We start from the raw sequence: 18,551 nt of genomic DNA, 5'->3' as shown, positions 1-18,551 counted from the left end.
CCCTCCCCTTCGCAACACTCTGGGTTGTCACAGAGCACTGACTTGTTCTCTATGCCATACATAGAGAATTTCCCACTGGCTATCTATTTTACATATGATAATATATATATGTTTCAATGCTATTCCTCTCAAATCATCCCACTCTTTACTTCCCCTACTGTGTCCAAAAATCCTTACAGTGTCCATTTAAAAAAATCTTTTATTTTGAAAAATTTCAAACCCCATAATGAAGGAGAGTAGTATGACAAACTCCCAGGTACTCATAGCGAGTTAGAACAGGTATCAGTATTTTGCCATAATTGTTTACCCTATATCCCCAACATTTTCACATCCCAGACAAACTAAATTTTCACTGGTAAAAATTTTATTATACATCTCTAACTTTCAGTTTTTTAAAAACACTACAGTGACCTTACCACACCTAAGAAATTGTTAATATTGTTTAATATCAGTTTATAGTCAGACTTTTCTAATTATTTCTAAGTTGTATTGATTGAATCAAAATTCAAACAAGATCCACCATCCATTATATTTAGATAGTATGTCTTAATTTCTATCATTGTGTAAAATTCTGTTCCTCCCCTTTTCCTGATGCAGCACTGAAGTCTATTGAATATAACTTTAAAAATAAACTTTCAATTTAAAGGAAAAAATGTGTTAAAAAGAGCAGATAGGGGCTAATGTAGGAAAATTACTGCAATGGGAGGGAAATAATAAGTGATTAAAATTAATAATTGTATAATATTTCTATTCATGGTCATTAATCTTTTCTATGAAATGCAGGTCATGGGTTTAGATAACAAGAAGCCACAGATAGATCTTTCAATTGTTTTTGAGATTTGGTTAGGTCAGAGCTTTAAAAATAATACTTGAATTATTATCCACAAAAACTGTATTGTTAGTTTATAAGAAAATAAAACCACAATACACATCTTATTCTTTACGAATACAGAAAAGACTGTACAGAGATATGAGAAAAACATTTCTCTTTAATTAGGCAGAAACTTGCCAGGTGATATCTAACAAGAGAAAAGAGTATAGCATCACAATAAGGCCCCAGAATCAGATTTAAGAGATGCTTTGTTCTACCATTTTTCACTTGGTGACCTTTGTGAACTCAAAGAAGCTCTATGAACATATGTTTGCTCGTTTTTAAAATACCTCCCATCATAGGTTTATAAAATTGAAAATGTCTAAGTATATATTGCATAGTTTTTTTTTTAATTTAGGTACTTGCACAGCACTCTAATTCACTAAGAAAATAAAAGTAGCAATAATATTTGAAGACAGTGAATTCCAATTTAAAACGTCTCAAACAAGATTTGTCATGTAATAGCCTGCACACAAAGCATAATTGAAGCAAAAGATGACAATACACAATCCATGCTTTGTGTTCTTAGGGCCAAAGGTGAATCCTTTTCTGCGTGAAGAAATTCATTCTTTGACCTTAGGAATACCGGAAATGATGTGAAAGCATTCCTCTACAAGTAAATTGAGATAAATTTCTTAACAGGAATATATTCACAGATATAGTAACGGTATTTTTCATTTTTACCACAAACCCAAATCATTCCGATATGAGGGATATTCTTCCACTTCCCTGCCTATGCTCTGGAATGCGAGATTGGGGAGAATCGGCTTCAGGAATTTGAACTCGCCAGTACCAGAGCCTCCCATCAGACCCACCTCGCACTGGTAGCTCTGGGACAGGGTCCCCGTGCCGCTGACGTCCACCAGGTGGCCCGGGAAGTGGCCCTCGGCCACCGGGCAGCGACCCGCCGAGGCCGCCCCGCCCCTCCTGCACAGCCGCACCGCCACGAACACCAGCACCGAGAAGAGAAAGAGTGACGACACCGACGCCAAGGCCACCACCAGGTAGACGGTGAGCGGGTCGGCCGGCGCCGCGGCCGCCGCTTCCGCTTCCGGGGCCGGCAGGTAGGGCTGCGAGAAGCCGTCCACCAGCAGCACGTGCAGCGTGACGCTGGCCGACAGCGGCGGCTCGCCGTTGTCCTTGACCAGCACCACCAGCCGCTGCTTGGGCGCGTCGCGCTCGCTCAGCAGCCGCGCCGTGCGCACCTCGCCGTTGTGCGCCCACACGCCGAACAGCCCGGGCTCCGTGGCCTTGAGCAGCTGGTACGACAGCCAGGCGTTCTGGCCCGCGTCGCCGTCCACCGCCACCACCTTGGTCACCAGGTAGCCCGGCTCGGCCGCCCTGGGCACCAGCTCGGTGCAGGGCGCCGAGGCGTTCTGCAGCGGGTAGAGCACGAAGGGCGCGTTGTCGTTGGCGTCCGCCACGAGCACGCGCACCAGCGCCTGGCTGCTGAGCGCGGGCGAGCCGCGGTCGGTGGCGCCCACGCGGAACTCGAAGGCTCTTAGGGCCTCGTAGTCCAGGGACGTGAGGGCGAAGAGGTGGCCGTTGTCGGGGTTGATGGACACGAGGGAGGCGAGGGGCACGAGCGGGTCGGGGGGCGGCAGCAGCGAGTAGGTGACCTGGGCGTTGGCGCCCGCGTCTGTGTCTGTGGCGCTGACGCTGCCGATGTGCAGGGCGGGGCTGTTGTTCTCGCGGACCCACAGGGTGTAGGAGGTCTGGGTGAAGGTGGGGGCGTTGTCGTTGACGTCGGACACCAGCACGGTTACGCTGTGCTCGGTTTTCAGTCTTGGGGTTCCCATGTCAATGACCGTGATGGTGATATTGTACTCGGCTCTTTCCTCTCTGTCCAGTGGACTGTCCGTTACCAAGGTGTAGTAGTTCTCTACAGATGGCTTCAGGACGAAGGGGAGATCGTCTTGGATAGAACACACCATCTTTGCATTGTTCCCCGAATCTCTGTCTCGAATCCTAAAAACAGCTACGACTGTTTCAAGTGAATTTTCTTGAATTGGGCTAGTAAGTGATGACATGAGCAGTTCTGGTGGATTGTCGTTTATATCTGTTACCTGAATCACCACCGTACATTTTCCAGATAGTCCTCCGCCATCTTTGGCCTGAATAGTTAATGTGTAAGTTTGAATTACCTCATAGTTCAATTCAGCTTTGAGATAAACACTGCCGGATGTTGGATTGATTTGAAATGTGTTGAGAATTCTTTCAGTAGCATAAAAAAATGCATAAACTATTTCCCCATTACTTCCCGTATCTAAATCTCTAGCTGAGACAGTGACAACCAGAGAGCCCACAGGGCTGTCCTCACACAACTGCACCTTGTAGAGAGGCTGTACAAATTCAGGCGCGTTGTCATTTATGTCCAAAACCAGGATGCGCACCAGGGTAGTCCCTGATCTGGGCGGAGAGCCACCATCCAAGGCGGTGAGGATTAAACTGAGTTCAGGCACCTCTTCTCGATCCAGCGGTCTATCCAGGACCAATTCAGGATAGATAATCCCATCTGCACCATTATGAACACTAATGTGGAAATAGGCATTGGGGCTGATGGTATAGTTTCTCACATTATTGGTTCCAATATCTGAATCCTGTGCACTTTGTAGAAGAAATGCCGCCCCTGGGGTGGTACTTTCTAATATTTTCAAGAGAATCTCTCTATCCAGAAATACTGGAGAATGATCATTGATATCTCTAACCCATAATTTAGCACGGAAAATCTCAAAAGGCTTTTCCATTAACAACTGGAACGGTAGCACACAAGGCTCTTTGGGGCCGCACAGTTCCTCTCGGTCTAATTTCTCATTTAGAGATACATCACCAGTAAGCGGATCGAGTAGTAAAAATCCTATTTTTTGGTCTGAAATGACTCTAGGCTCCCGGGCTGATAGTTCCTCCATCCCCAACCCCAGGTCATGTGCTAGGTTCGCCAGAAGGGTGCCTCTCTCAGCTTCCTCCTCCACAAAATACACTAGCGGTTCCTCAGCAGCCCAGGACATTCCCAGAAATACACAAAGAAAGAGGACTTGCCTTTGCTGCACAGCACATTCCACTCTGGCGTCCATTCTTCGTTTAACCAGTCTTTCAAAAACACTTTCTCTCGTTCTTAAGCAACTCAGAAATGGCATCAATCGAATCCTTAGAAATGAAGTGGATAACAGCAATACTTGTAGGGAGGAATTCCCATTTTACCCAACTCTTCTTACCACGGTTTCCTTTCCTCTATTGTTATAGTGTGGCCAGCTTTCCTCTAAACGCTGGCATCCGCAACATCCTTGATGCGAATATTTTTTTCTCTTTTTAGCCTGCAGCGCCACCTTGCGTTTTGTGGGTGTTATTCCCGATTTTAAGAATAGAGCAAAAAGATGGCGGATTAAAGGAACTGAAGTAGGAGTGATTTTTTACCCCCAAGTTTCTTTGCTGTTTTATTTCATTTTTTTTTCTCAACTAGCCATCGTACGCCTAGTAAGTTCTTACATCGTTTCCCTCTCTGTGAGTGCACTCGCAGAAAAATAAATCAGCTGTTTTCTTATAATTTATGTACACAAAATTAAATCAGCTGTTTTCTTATAATTTATGTACACAAAATTCCACTGTGGCGTCCATTCTTCGTTTAACCAGTCTTTCAAAAACACTTTCTCTCGTTCTTAAGCAACTCAGAAATGGCATCAATGGCATTTGAAATGGCACCGAACTCCCCTCCCATCTACACTGGCTATAATTTATTGTGTACGTAAATTATAACTCCTGTATGGGAACCCATACATATGGTTCCCATACAGGAGTTAATCCTAAGAAAATCTCTTGTTTTTAAGATTTATAGTAAAGAATATATAAGACAATGAAGTCTCCATCCCAAAGTCAAATATCGGTTGAGGACCTTTTATTTGCAAACTGCTTAACAATAATGCTGTCCACCCTGCAGAGTAACGCCTTTTTTCAGTTTCTTGTTAATTAAATAACCCTTCCAGTTTCAAGGTCTTTGCTCTTTTCCCACAATATTTTTCGGAACACTGTCTACCACCCCATCCTCTACCCTTCACCTGATTTATGTATGTGTTCACGTAACAGGCATTCTAAGAGTATGCGATGAATGCTCTTAAAATTAATAATAGCATTCAGGTGTCACTCTTGTCTGTGGAAGTGCTCCTAGTATTTCATCTTTAACTATGATGGTTGATGTCAACTTGGGGTAAATGCTCCATTTTTTGGATGAAAAACGTTTTATTTTTCCATATTCTTTCATATTTTAATTTTTGACATTTGTGAAATTGTGCTTTTATTCTTTAGCTTTTTAATTACTGAATTCTTGATATAAATGATATTTAACCATTATATATTGTTTTAATGCACAGGTAGATTTGATGAGCCAACATCGTTTTAGGATTTTTTCTGGCTCATGCTGTTCTGTTTGTGTGCATATATGTGTGTGTTTAGCTTATATGGCTTTGATAGTAAACTTTTCTGGCTTTGTAGTATGGATTAGGAAGCTTTCTATTTTTATGCAACAGAATTGTTTTTATAATGATATCATCTGTTTCTACATGCTTTATTATGACTTGCCTTTTAAATGGTTTGGATTTGGGTGGTAAATTTATGACTATCTTTCCATTTTACTTTTGATTATTAATCTATGAGTTTTGTTTCTGTTTAAAGTAATTTGTATTTTATTTTTAAAAACCATTTATTTTATCTGGATTTGCAAGTATTTTAGTATTATATTTTCATTGCATAATTTATGTTTAGTTATATATGTGCTCTTATTAGTTATATTTAGTATTTTATTTCCTTTTTATTATTTAGGATACTTGCAAGAACTCTATTTTACTTATCTTTTAAAATCCACTCTTTAAAAATAATCTATGACCTTGATTCAAAATCAATAGTACTAAAAGGTTTAGACGAAAACACAGTAGTTTTCTGTACTTTCTCTCATTTTCCTAGTTCATTTCCCAATAAGGAGACTTTTTTTGAATTAATATTTGTTTATAACCTTATTGTTTCATGTTTCATGTGTACACTGTATTTTGACTTCTGTGTACACTATGGTGTGATCACCACAAGTTTAGTTTTCGCTTACACAGGTGACCCCTCTTACACATTATGCCCTGCCCCTACACTTCTTTTCCTCTGATGACCATTAGAGGAAAAGACCATTCTTCTCATCTGTTCTCTATAGCTATGTGTTTGTTTGTTTATTTTGTCTTTTTTTTTTATGTTTCACATATGAGTGAAATCATAGAGTATCTGTCTTTCTACCCCTGACTTATTTCACTTAGGGTAATGTCCTCAAGGTCTGTTGTAGCACATAGAACGATTTCATCTTTTTATGCTGAGTAGCATTCCATTGTGTGTGTGTGTATCATATCTTCTTTGTCCATTTGTTTGTTGATGGGCATTTAGGTAATTTTCGTATCTTTGCTATTTTGAGTAATGCTGCAATGAATTTAGGGTACATATATCTTTATAAATTGCTGTTTTCATTTTCTTCAGGTAAATATCCAGAAGTGAAATAGCTGGATCATATGGTAGTTCTATTCTTAGTTTTTTTGAGGAATCTTCCTATTATTTTCTATAGTGGCTCCAGAATTTACATTCCCATGAACAGTGTATGATTCCCTTTTGTCCACATCCTCTCCAGAATTTGTTATTTCTTGACTTTTTTGATAATAGCCATTCTAATGGGTGTGAGGTAATATCTCATTGTGGTTTTTATTTGCATTTTCTAAAAATTAGTGATGCTTGAATATCTTTTCATATGGCTGTTGACCATCTTTTTGTCGTCTTTGGAAAAATGTTCAGATCCTATGTTCATTTTACTTTTATTTATTTATTTGGCTTTATCAGCTCTTAGTTGTAGCATGCAGAATCTTTAGTTGTGGCATGTGGGGTCTTTCAGTGGTGGCATACAGACTCTTAACTATGGCATGTGAACCCCCAATTACAGCATGTGGGATCTAGTTTCCTGACCAGGGATCAAACCTGGGCCCCCTATATTGGGAGTTCAGAGTCTTAGCCACTGTACCACCAGGGAACCCCCCTCTGTTCATTTCTTTATATTTTTAAAATTGTATTGGGGTATATCCAATTAACAATGTTGTGATAGTTGCCAGTGACTAGCGAAGGGACTCAGCCATACATACGTATCCATTCTCCAAACTCCCCTCCCATCTAGACTGCTGCATAATACTGAGCAGAGTTCCACAGGCTATACAGTAGGTCCCCTCCATTCATTTTTAAATTAAGTTGCTTTGTTTTTGTTGAGTTGTATGAGTTCTTTATATATATATTGGCGTTAAACCATTATTGGATATATGATTGCAAATATCTTCTCCCATTCTATAGATTGTCCTTTTATTGGTGGTTTCCTTTGCTGTGCAGAAGCGTTTTAGTTTGAAGTAGTACCATTTGTTTATTTTTGCTTTTGTTTCCCTTAAGAGACATATTCAGAAAGAAATTAGTAAGACAGTATTGAAAAGCATATCACCTATATTTTCTAGTGAGAGTTTTTATGGCTTCAGGTCTTATACTTAAGCCTTTAATCCATTTTGAGTTGATATTTATATATGGTATAAGATAGTGGTCTAGTTTCATCATTTTGCATTTGGCTATCCAGTTTTACCAACACCACTTATTGACGAGACTGTCCTTTCTCCACTGTATGTTCTTTGCCCCTTTGTCTCAGATTAATTGTTAATATATGTGTGAGTTTATTTCTGGACTCTCAATTTTTTCCATTGATCTGTGTGTCTGTTTTTCTGCCAATAAGATACTGTTTTGATTACTATAGCAATAAGCAGCCATTTTCTACTCTTTGTCTCTTGTGCCTTTAATTTATATTCTACTATACTTAGATGAATTGGTTTTAGACATTATCAGTTGACTCCTTTTTATGTTGGATTAGATTTTATCTCTTGTACATCTCCGAGGCCCTTTCATGCTTTCTTTCATTTGCAGCATCATTGGGAGCATTGTGTACTCATTGTATCTTTTTATTTTACTTTTTATTCCTTGAAGTTAAAGACTACCTTGTGTTTTCATTTATTTGGTTTTCTTTAGATATGTCATCTATTCTTCTCACACTTCTGGTTGCCTCTCAGTTTAATTTTCCATGTGGTCATTGCCTTATCTCCTGAGCTATCAATTCTCCTTCAAATTGAGTGATTTTTCTCTACATTTGCTGCACAGCTCTCATCCTGAAACTTTCCTTTGCTATCATTCTTGGGATTTTGTTTTCCTTTTTTTCTGATTGGGTTTCCTATTTCAAGGATTTTATTCTTCCTCTTTTTTGTTTTATTCTCTAGCTTTAAGAGATCATATCCTCCAATTGTTTCATCTGATTGAAGGTATGTCAGGGGACTTGCTGATGATATCCTGTGACATGTCTGCCTCTTGAGCTCTAAACTGGACTGCTGCTGCTGCTGCTAAGTCACTTCAGTCGTGTCCGACTCTGTGCGACCCCATAGACGGCAGCCCACCAGGCTGCCCCATCCTGGGATTCTCCAGGCAAGAATACTGGAGTGGGTTGCCATTTCCTTCTCCAATGCATGAAAGTGAAAAGTGAAAGGGAAGTCGCTTAGTCGTGTCCGACTCTTAGCGACCCCATGGACTGCAGCCTACCAGGCTCCTCTGTCCATGGGATTTTCCAGGCAAGAGTACTGGAGTGGGGTGCCATTGCCTTCTCCCTAAACTGGACTAGTTGTTCACTATACTGGAGACGAGAGTCATCCTAGGATCATCCTTCAACATTATATGGAGACTCATTTCACTTGTTCTGCTTTGGATCATATCTTTTCTCTTTCTTCTGACTTCCTCTCTCTAAAATATTTACCTTCCAGTAGTTTCCAGAGAACAGTGTATGAAAGTTAAATTTTATTGTGACCTTGAGTGTATTAAATTATCTTTATTTTACTCTCAAACTTGAGTGTAAAATTGACTGATTATAGAGTTTTAGGTTGAAAATAATTTTTATTCAGAATTTTGAAATATTTTGTCCATGAGCTCCCTAACCCAATGTGTTTGTTAAGAAGTCTAAAGTGAATTTTATATTTTCTATATGAGACCTATATTTTTAGTTCTTAATGTAGCATTATTTCATTGTCCCAAGCTTTTTATTTTTTGTAACAACTGATTATAGATTAAAAAGGTTGATTTAGGCATTGGCAATGGTGACTTCCACCTCGACTCCTGGCTCAATACTGATGGAAATGATCTGCTTGACAATTTCAGAAGGGCTGTGCAGGTCAATAAATCGCATGTGGATCCTCATTTGGAATCGATCCCAAGTCTTAGAACCTTCACCACAAGGAGTTTCCCTTGTAGTTACTCTCAGAGTCTTGGTAGGCATCCGAACTGGTCCTTTGGCTTTGAGATTCTTTTCCTTCGCGCCTCTAATCAGGTCAGCACACACCTTCTCCAGAGACTTCACGTTGTGGCTGATGAGGGTGATCCTAATCCGGTGAATGGCCACCTCTGGCCCCACCGGAGTCTTGCCGGTGTCTTTAAAGGCCATGGCTGCGGCGCGGCTTCCTGACCGGCCTGTTCCTCGGCGAGAGTGAACAGCGGTGAGTCAGGAGCAGAAGCCGGCGGCACGGAGCTCCGCTTCAGCGGCGACCGCGTCTTACTTAAAGAGCTGTCCCAAGCTTTTTAAATTAAATGCTGATGTATCTTGGCTTGAGCTTATTTTTATCCACTATACAGGACAGTTGATGAAACTTAATTTCCTCCAGCTTTTAGAAACTTGCTATTTTCTCCAATTTATCTTTTTTTTTTTTTTTTTTGCTTTGCTTTGGTTTCCCATTGAAAAAAAGTTTTAATAAAGGGTTTTTTTAAATTAATCTATTTATTTTAATTGGAGGCTAATTACTTTACAATATGGTGGTTTTTGCCGTACATTGACATGAATCAGCCACAGGTGTACATGCCCCCCCCTAACCCGCAAACACCCCTCCACCCCATCCTGAACCCCCTCTCCACCATCCCGTCCCTCTGGGTTGTCCCAGTGCACTGGCTTTGAGTACCCTGTTTCATGCATCAAACTTGGGACAGGTCATCTGTTTCACATATGGTTCAGTTCAGTTCACTTCAGTCGCTCATGTCGTGTCTGACTCTTTGGACCCCATGAATTGCAGCACGCCAGGCCTCCCTGTCCATCACCAACTCCCAGAGTTCACTCATACTCACGTCCTTCGAGCTGGTGATGCCATCCAGCCATCTCATCCTCTGTTGTCCCCTTTTCCTCCTGCCCCCAATCCCTCCCAGCATCAGAGTCTTTTCCAATGAGTCAACTCTTCGCATGAGGTGGCCAAAGTACTGGAGTTTCAGCTTTAGCATCATTCCTTCCAAAGAACACCCAGGGCTGATCTCCTTTAGGATGGACTGGTTGGATCTCCTTGCAGTCCAAGGGACTCTCAAGAGTCTTCTTCAACACCACAGTTCAAAAGCATCAATTCTTCGGCGCTCAGCCTTCTTCACAGTTCAACTCCCGCATCCATACATGACCACTGGAAAAACCGTAGCCTTGACTAGACAGACCTTTGTTGGCAAAGTAATGTCTCTGCTTTTCAATATGCTATCTAGGTTGGTCATAACTTTTCTTCCAAGGAGTAATGGTAGGTTTTTTTTAAATCAAGTATACAACTATTTAGAAATAGATAAAATTAAGATCTGTTCCTTATGCCATACTGCTTTTATTTTTGTATTTCTTTTAGGAAACTTTCTTTGGGAGTTTCCTTCAGGTGTCTGTTCTTAATTTAGTGTGGGAGATTAAAGAGCTCAATAATAGCTTTGAGCACATGTTACCAGGGCTTGTGCATTTTGATTATTACTCTAAGATGAATTAGGAGTTGTTGGAGAAATCCACAACAGTGTTTTTAGGTCTTTAGTCAGTGTAATTAGGTCTTTCCACTTGGACTAGTCAGAGTCCCCAAATCTTTAAAAATCTTCTACTCAGGAGAAAAAGGTATGGATTGAAAAAGTAAAAGATTGAATGGGAAAGAGGAATGTAAGTCTACATTATTCAGGATAGGTTAGTTATGCTTCAGTACTAAACAGTTACTGCAAATCTCAATGGTTTAACACAATTAAGGTTGATTTCTTTCTCACACTACACATCCCATACAGTTTAGCATGGGATCCTCCTCACAGCTGTCAGTAAGGGACCCAGGCTTCTGGAGACTCCTGTCTTTACAAAGGCTTTCATGATCACTATAGTGGGCAAAATAAATGTGTTAGACCATGCGTTAGACTGTCTCCAAAAGCTCCAGCCCAAAAGTAATGTATGTCACTTCTCCCAATTTATTGGCCAAATGAAATTACATAGACATGTATGTCTATGTAAAATAGAATTGAAATTCTACCATGTGTCTGAAAGGAGAACTGAAAAATTTATAAGTGGTCCCAGTGACTAAAATAGCATTTTTATCAATCATCATCACTGTTTAGATGGTCACCTATTTCCACTATCCATATTACCCCTGCTCTCAGTTTTGACCATGGACCCTCTAATATAGTGACTCTCTTTTCCTAAAGTGGGAAACAAGACTCCAGACTTATGGTAGGGACAGGAAAGCAGGTTACTTAGTGACTAGAGTAGGAGAAAGTGATCTGACCACTAGAGATTTAAATAATCCTCAGGCAATTTTAACACACTTCTCCTTATTTGGAACCCTGTCATCATTTCCAGAGTATCTAGGGCTGACAGTTTTGATACTTCTGAAAATCCTGTAGTATAAACACAATTGGTTCTTAGCTTTTCCCACTTCAAGACTGGTAGTTGGTTTATCACTTCTACTAAGTTATCCATCTGCTTTCCAGCTACTAAGATTTTTTTCTGCTGTCTTCTGTCTTATTCGCTGCATACCTGTAGGTTTATATTTTTGAAAATATCTCTTCACTTTTGCGTTAGTGCATTTTTGTCATTCACTAAGTTGTATTTGACTCTGCGACCCCATGGACTGTAGCATGCCAGGCTTGCCGATCCTTAACCATCTCCTGGAGTTTCCTCAAACTCATGTCCATTGAGTCAGTGATGCTATCCAGCCATCTCATCCTCTGTCACCCCCTTCTCCTCCTGCCCTCAATCTTCCCCAGCATCAGGGTCTTTTCCAGTGAGTCGGTTCTTTGCGTCAGGTGGCCAAATCCGTCCTTCCAGTGAATATTCAGGGTTGATTTCCTTTAGATAGATTGGTTTGATCTCCTTGCTGTCTAAGGGACTCTCAAGAGTCTTTTCCAGCACCACAGTTTGAAAACGTCATCTTATAGGATTTTTAAGTAGCTCAGCTGGATTTTTAGAGAAAGCCAAATTAAAGGTACATATCCAATCTACCAGTTTATCTCAAAATCCCTTGAATTTTTCAGAGACGTAGACTTGTGTTTAATTGATTAAATCTTATGTGGTTTTTATTCTACTTAATTTGCTTTTATATTAATAAATACCATTTATTTTATTTATTTTTTAATTGTTATTCTTGAATTCTGAGTTGTTTGCTTTGCCTATTTCTTCCCAATAAACCTTGATTTCTAAGAAATGCATACCTCACAGTTTTCTCTATTCATTCTTTGGTTCTTACCTTAAATATCACTTTATTTTAAAAGCTTACTGTATCAACTAGAATTATGTGCTAAATAATTTCTATATATAGGTATTCCATATAATTTTTGCCTGAAAAAATAGAAAAACCCATAATAACAATTGTTTACACAAAACAGAATTTTATTTTTCTCTCAGGAAATAAGGCTAGTGGCTTAAATGCACTCCATGATATCTGGGACCCTGGCCCATTCCATTTTGTTGCTTTGCCATCTTTAGGACATGACCTTTAACTCACAGTCCAAGATAGATATCCAGCTATTACACTGCTATTCAAACTTGCCAATAGGAGAAAGGGAAAGCTGTGTCTTTTTTTTTTTTAAACTACTTCTGTGAAGTATTCCATAGCACTTGTGCTCATGTCTCACTGGCCATAACTTGGTTACAAGACCATCCCCGGTCACAACAGAAGTTGGCAAGTATAATGTATAGCCCACATGTCCTCATGGGCAGCTAAAAATGAGACATCTATTGATAATAGGAGAACACATATTTGGGTGAAATTAGTAGTCTGTCACACCCACTCAGACCACAACTGTAGCCCCCACTACCCACTAGGAGGAGACAGAGTCAAATAAATTGCCTGATTGGCTTGGTTTTTGGAGGAGCATTTGATTGTAATCCTCCATATTGGTGGTGTGTTTTTGTAGCCAAAAAAGTTCTTGTTCCCCTGAAAGCTTAGCCCCTGTAGCAATGAAGTAATAAATTCAATTTCTGGGAGAAGATCCTTTGAACCAATGATGTTCCCCTCCTGTGTTATTGGCACCTGTCATCCATCCCTACTTCCTTTTATTTACGTAAACAAAAATTTAGGGTCTGCAAAGCTTAAACCTCCATTTCACAGACTCATTTGAATTATTATTCTGGATGTATACTAGGATTTACCAGTGAAATGCCTTCACATGAGCTTTGAAGACAGGCAAAAGTCATCTTCCCAGTCATTGCTGCTAGCCAGCAGATCAGAAAGATATGAGTGCTTGCAGCCAAGTCAGTGTTTCTTTGCCCAGCCATCAGTTTCATGGAGAACTGGAGGCCACTGTGGCAGCCAGACATGTTCCACTGTGTAGTCACCAATTTTGGAGGTGGGAGAGGAGAGGCCTTTGTGGGAGTAACAGTTTGAATAGTAGCAATAGCAGCACTTAGGCAGTAATGGTAGTATGCCTTCAAAACCAGGAATTCAGTGCTGACTTTCGCTTCTGCTTGTCCAGTTCGGATTTTGTAAGCAACTAATCCATATATCAAATATATTTTTTTACTTTAGTTAGATGTACATAGAGTGGTTTCTGATTTTTTGTTTTGTTTTTGTTTTGAACTTGGAATAATTCAGTTTTATACCTTCACTCAAATTATAAGGGATAGGAGCTTCTTAATCAGTTTGTAAAGGAAAAGATGCAAAATATAAACTCATTAACCAGTTATGGCACTATTCTCTAAACCTAATACATCTTGGTTTAATAGGGAAGAATTAAAAAGTATGAGTGCACTCCTGAGAGACTAGGGATGAAAGTGTTTAATATATTTAATGTCTATATTTCTACAAAACAGAGCATGGTCTAAAAGTGAATTATAAAACACTTTCTTCCCTCACATGCAACACAACAGATAAAAATTAGTTTTAAAGTTTCATTATCTGTGAATAAATAAGACTCAACATCACATACATTTAAAAAGATAATTGGCTCACATTTTTTTGACTGCCCTGCATGGCATATGGGATCTTAGTTCCCTGACCACAGATGGAACCCACACCCTCTGTAGTGGAAGGACAAAGTCTTAAATACTAGGTAGCCAGGGAAGTCCCCGGCTCATATATTCTAAATGATATATAGTTAGGTGAATGATGCAAGCATCAAATAGTGCAAATAGTAATAAGCATTTTATAAAAAGAAATATAATATTTTGTTATAGTTTTAAAATTTATAAAGTCAGATGATAAAATAGATTGAAATTTATTCACTAATTTATTCAATACTTATTCATCCATATTTACTTCAGTATGTATTTTTCTAAACACAATAGAAAAAGAGCTCTCTCCATGAGGAGATTATAATTTAGTGGGGAAGGGAGATCATTGATTTGACTGGGCAGAATATGCAATCAATAGAGCACTGGATACAATGGAATCAAAATAAAAATAGCCTAATATGTCATTGAAATGATGGAAAAATTGAATCTTCAAATTGAAAAGACATTAGGCAGAGCTTTTTATTCCTGAAACTGATGGTGTAGATAATTCAGATGACCCTCCTGTGGAAAACAATAAAAAGTGATGGGCAAGACTTTTAAAAAAGTACTTTAGGAAATGCCCTGGTGGTCCAGTGGTTAGGACCCTCTGCATCCACTGCTGAAGGCCTAAGGTTGGATCCCTGGTCAGGGAACTAAGATCCTGCAAACCACACAGTCTGGCCAAAAAAATTTTTAAAAATTCACTTAAAATATTAAAGAGGTGAAAACAGTCATTTGTGATGGACGCATGTAATAGAGGCACCTGTAAACAATATACCAAAACTTATTATTCTCTCAGGGCATTTGAAAACATTTTCCTTTGGGCTTTGATTTGAAGCAATGTAATATCAAAGAAATATAAATCAAGTCTCAGGGCCAGCCAAATGTGCAGCAATGTTATTTGAAGATATTTTGTATTTCAAGTGACCTCACAGGTCCACAATATAAACACAGTGTAAATGCCAAAAAAATCTAAACCTGCTTCCTCTGTTGGCTCTCTGGTGTTAAGTAGAATGGAAGAAAAAAGAAAACATGCCTGGAAATTGTAGCTACAAATTGGGCCTCGTTGTATTTGTATTTTAAATCTGTGTAGGTTGAGTTGCAAGAAACATTAAGATATAACTTGGTTTGTGATAGTCCCTTATTTATAGTGTTTCTATCCTGGCTAGCAGAGAAGGCAATGGCAACCCACTCCAGTACTCTTGCCTGGAAAATCCATGGATGGAGGAGCCTGGTGTGCTGCAGTCCATGGGGTCGCTAAGAGTCAGAGACAACTGAGCAACTTCACTTTCACTTTTCACTTTCTTGCATTGGAGAAGGAAGTGGCAACCTACTCCAGTGTTCTTGCCTGGAGGATCCCAGGGACCGGGGAGCCTGGTGGGCTGCCATCTATGGGGTCGCACAGAGTCGGACACAACTGAAGCGACTTAGCAGCAGCAGCATCCTGGCTAGAACAAATGAAAATTAATTTTGAAAGATGGAACATGCAAACAACACTTTGAGGACTACCCTACAAATAAATTTTCAGTGGCAGCCAACCATATAATTCACACAAACGAAGAACCTGCACAGAACAGTTTGAAACAGATTGAAAGGGTCCCTGAGTTTCAGGGAAGGTAGTACAAAAATTATCCAAATTAGGATATAATCTGATCAATATAATTAATTTCAAGGATAGAAAGCAAGTTATCAATAGCCTTCAGACTCCTCATCAACATTTATACCAGAACATGATGGAAATGTCTGGAGGCTTCCGAGAGAAATAAATTATGGCTCAATAATGTAGAACCGGACATGGAACAACAGACTGGTTCCAAATAGGACAAGGAGTACGTCAAGGCTGTATATTGTCACCCTGCTTATTTAACTTATATACAGAGTACATCATGAGAAACGCTGGGCTGGAAGAAGCACAAGCTGGAATCAAGACTGCCAAGAGAAATATCAATAACCTCAGATATGCAGATGACACCACCCTTATGGCAGAAAGTGAAGAGGAACTAAAAAGCCTCTTGATGAAAGTGAAGGAGGAGAGTGAAAAAGTTGGCTTAAAGCTCAACATTCCGAAAACTAAAATCATGGCATCTGGTCCCATCACTTCATGGGAAATAGATGGGGAAACAGTGGAAACAGTGGCTCCAAAATCACTGCAGATGGTGATTGCAGCCATGAAATTAAAAGATGCTTACTCCTTGGAAGGAAAGTTATGACCAACCTAGATAGCATATTGAAAGCAAAGACATTACTTTGCCAACAAAGGTCTGTCTAGTCAAGGCTATGGTTTTTCCAGTGGTCATGTATGGATGTGAGAATTGGACTGTGAAGAAAGCTGAGTGCCAAAGAATTGATACTTTTGAACTGTGGTGTTGGAGAAGACTCTTGAGAGTCCCTTGGACTGCAAGGAGATCCAATTAGTCCATTCTGAAGGAGATCAGTACTGGTTGTTCTTTAGAAGGAATGATGCTAAAGCTGAAACTCCAGTACTTTGGCCACCTGATGCGAAGAGTTGACTTATTGGAAAAGACTCTGATGTTGGAAGGGATTGGGGGCAGGAGGAGAAGGGACGACAGAGGTTGAGATGGCTGGTTGGCATCACCGACTCGATGGATGTGAGTTTGAGTGAACTCCGGGAGATGGTGATGGACAGGGAGGCCTGGCATGCTGCAATTCATGGGGTCGCAAAGAGTCAGACACGACTGAGGGACCGAACTGAACTGAATGTTATACCTACCCAAGCTGTTCTAGTACAAAGATAACAATGTGGAAAACAGGAAAGAATTTCTAAAAGATTGCATTAACATTCATGACTTACAAAAAAAAAAACTACTTAAAGATGAAATTCAGTCAATTTACAGATGGACTGAGAAACTTTGATAGGGTTAATGTAATATTTGGCATCGAGAAATCTCTGAAGAAAAGAAAGTTGACTGAAGAATACTCAGCTCAGTTCAGTTTTCACTTGCTCAGTCATATCTGACTCTTTGTGAGCCCATGGACTGCAAGTACGCCAGGCATTCCTGTCCATCACCAATTCCCAGAGCTTGCTCAAACTCCTGTCCATCGAGTTGGTGATGCCATCCAACCATCCCATCCTCTGTCATCCCCTTCTCCTCCTGCCTTTAATCTTACCCAGCATCAGGGTCTTTTCAAATGAATATTCAGGACTGATTTCCTTTAGGATCGACTGGTTTGATCTCCTTGTAATACAAGGGACTCCCAAGAGTCTTCTACAATACTACAGTTCAAAAGCATCAATTCTTCAGCACCCAGATTTCTTTATGGTCCAACTTTCACATCCATACATGACTACTGGAAAAACCATTGATTAGATGGACCTTTGTCAGCAAAGTAGTGTCTCTGCTTTTTAATATGCTGTCTAGGTTGGTTGTCATAGCTTTTCTTCCAAGGAGCAAGTGTCTTTTAATTTCATGGCTTCAGTCACCATCTCCAGTGATTTTGGAGCCCAAGAAAATAAAGTTTCTCACTGTTTCCATTGTTTCCCCCCATCTATTTGCCATGAAATGATGGGACCAGATGCCATGATCTTTGTTTTCTGAATGTTGAGTTTTAGGCCAGCTTTTTCACTCTCCTCTTTCACTTTCATCAGGAGGCTCTTTAGTTCCTCTTCACTTTCTGCCATAAGGGTGGTATCCTCTGCATGTCTGAGGTTATTGATATTTCTCCCAACAATCTGGATTCCAGCTTGTGCTTCATCCAACCTGGCATTTTGCATGATGTACTCTGCATATAAATTAAATAAGCAGGGTGATTATATACAGCCTTGACATACTCCTTTCCCAATTTGGAACCAGTCCATTGTTCCATGTCCTGTTTTAACTGTTGTTTCTTGACCTGCATACAGATTTCTCAGGAGGCAGGAAAGGAGATCTGGTTTTCCCATCTCTTTAAGAACTTTCCAGAGTTTGCTGTGATCCACACAGTCAAAGGCTTTGGCATTGTCAATGAAGCAGAAATAGATGTTTTCCTGGAACTCTCTTGCTTTTCTTATGATCACATGGATGTTGGCAATTTGATCTCTGGTTCCCCTGCCATCTCTAAATCCAGCTTCAACATCTAGAAGTTCTCAGTTCACATACTGTTGAAGCCTCACTTGGAGAACTTTGAGCATTACTTTGCTAGTGTGTGAGATGAGTGCAATTATGCAGTAGTTTGAACATGTTTGGCATTGCCTTTCTTTGGGATTTAATTTTATACCCAGCTAAATAATACTTCTCAAGCATATGATAATTCAAGAAATACAGCACCTATAAACTCTTCTTTAAAGGATTATACCTGATGAAATCCAGCAAATCAAGATCTGATGCATAAATATGTTCAGCAAGAGCTGAACATAAA

At 39.9% G+C, this 18,551-nt stretch overlaps 4 protein-coding genes across 4 annotated transcripts in view; all 4 read right to left on the bottom strand.

Moving 5' to 3' along the window:
- Nucleotides 1-18,551, bottom strand: part of LOC109562123 (protocadherin beta-4) — a 149,114-nt gene that overhangs the window by 77,864 nt on the left and 52,699 nt on the right. The gene's annotated exons all lie outside the window — the stretch shown is intronic.
- On the bottom strand, nucleotides 182-8,387 carry LOC109562125 (protocadherin beta-7-like). Its single transcript, XM_019965080.2, has one exon. The coding sequence runs from the start codon at nucleotides 4,006-4,008 to the stop codon at nucleotides 1,552-1,554; it is 2,457 nt and encodes an 818-aa protein (XP_019820639.2). The 5' UTR covers nucleotides 4,009-8,387; the 3' UTR covers nucleotides 182-1,551.
- On the bottom strand, nucleotides 9,016-9,481 carry LOC109562132 (small ribosomal subunit protein uS10-like). The gene has a single exon (XM_070792097.1). The coding sequence runs from the start codon at nucleotides 9,390-9,392 to the stop codon at nucleotides 9,033-9,035; it is 360 nt and encodes a 119-aa protein (XP_070648198.1). The 5' UTR covers nucleotides 9,393-9,481; the 3' UTR covers nucleotides 9,016-9,032.
- Nucleotides 12,573-18,551, bottom strand: part of LOC139176080 (protocadherin beta-17-like) — a 31,869-nt gene continuing 25,890 nt past the window's right edge. Inside the window, exon 3 of the mRNA XM_070792066.1 lies at nucleotides 12,573-15,643. Coding sequence (XP_070648167.1) covers nucleotides 15,623-15,643 — 21 coding nt within the window. The 3' untranslated portion in view covers nucleotides 12,573-15,622. The remainder of the gene's footprint in view (nucleotides 15,644-18,551) is intronic.

This window comes from Bos indicus, chromosome 7 (genome assembly GCF_029378745.1).
Source record: "Bos indicus isolate NIAB-ARS_2022 breed Sahiwal x Tharparkar chromosome 7, NIAB-ARS_B.indTharparkar_mat_pri_1.0, whole genome shotgun sequence".
Lineage (NCBI taxonomy): Eukaryota > Metazoa > Chordata > Mammalia > Artiodactyla > Bovidae > Bos > Bos indicus.
This window is presented reverse-complemented; position numbering and strand designations above follow the sequence as displayed.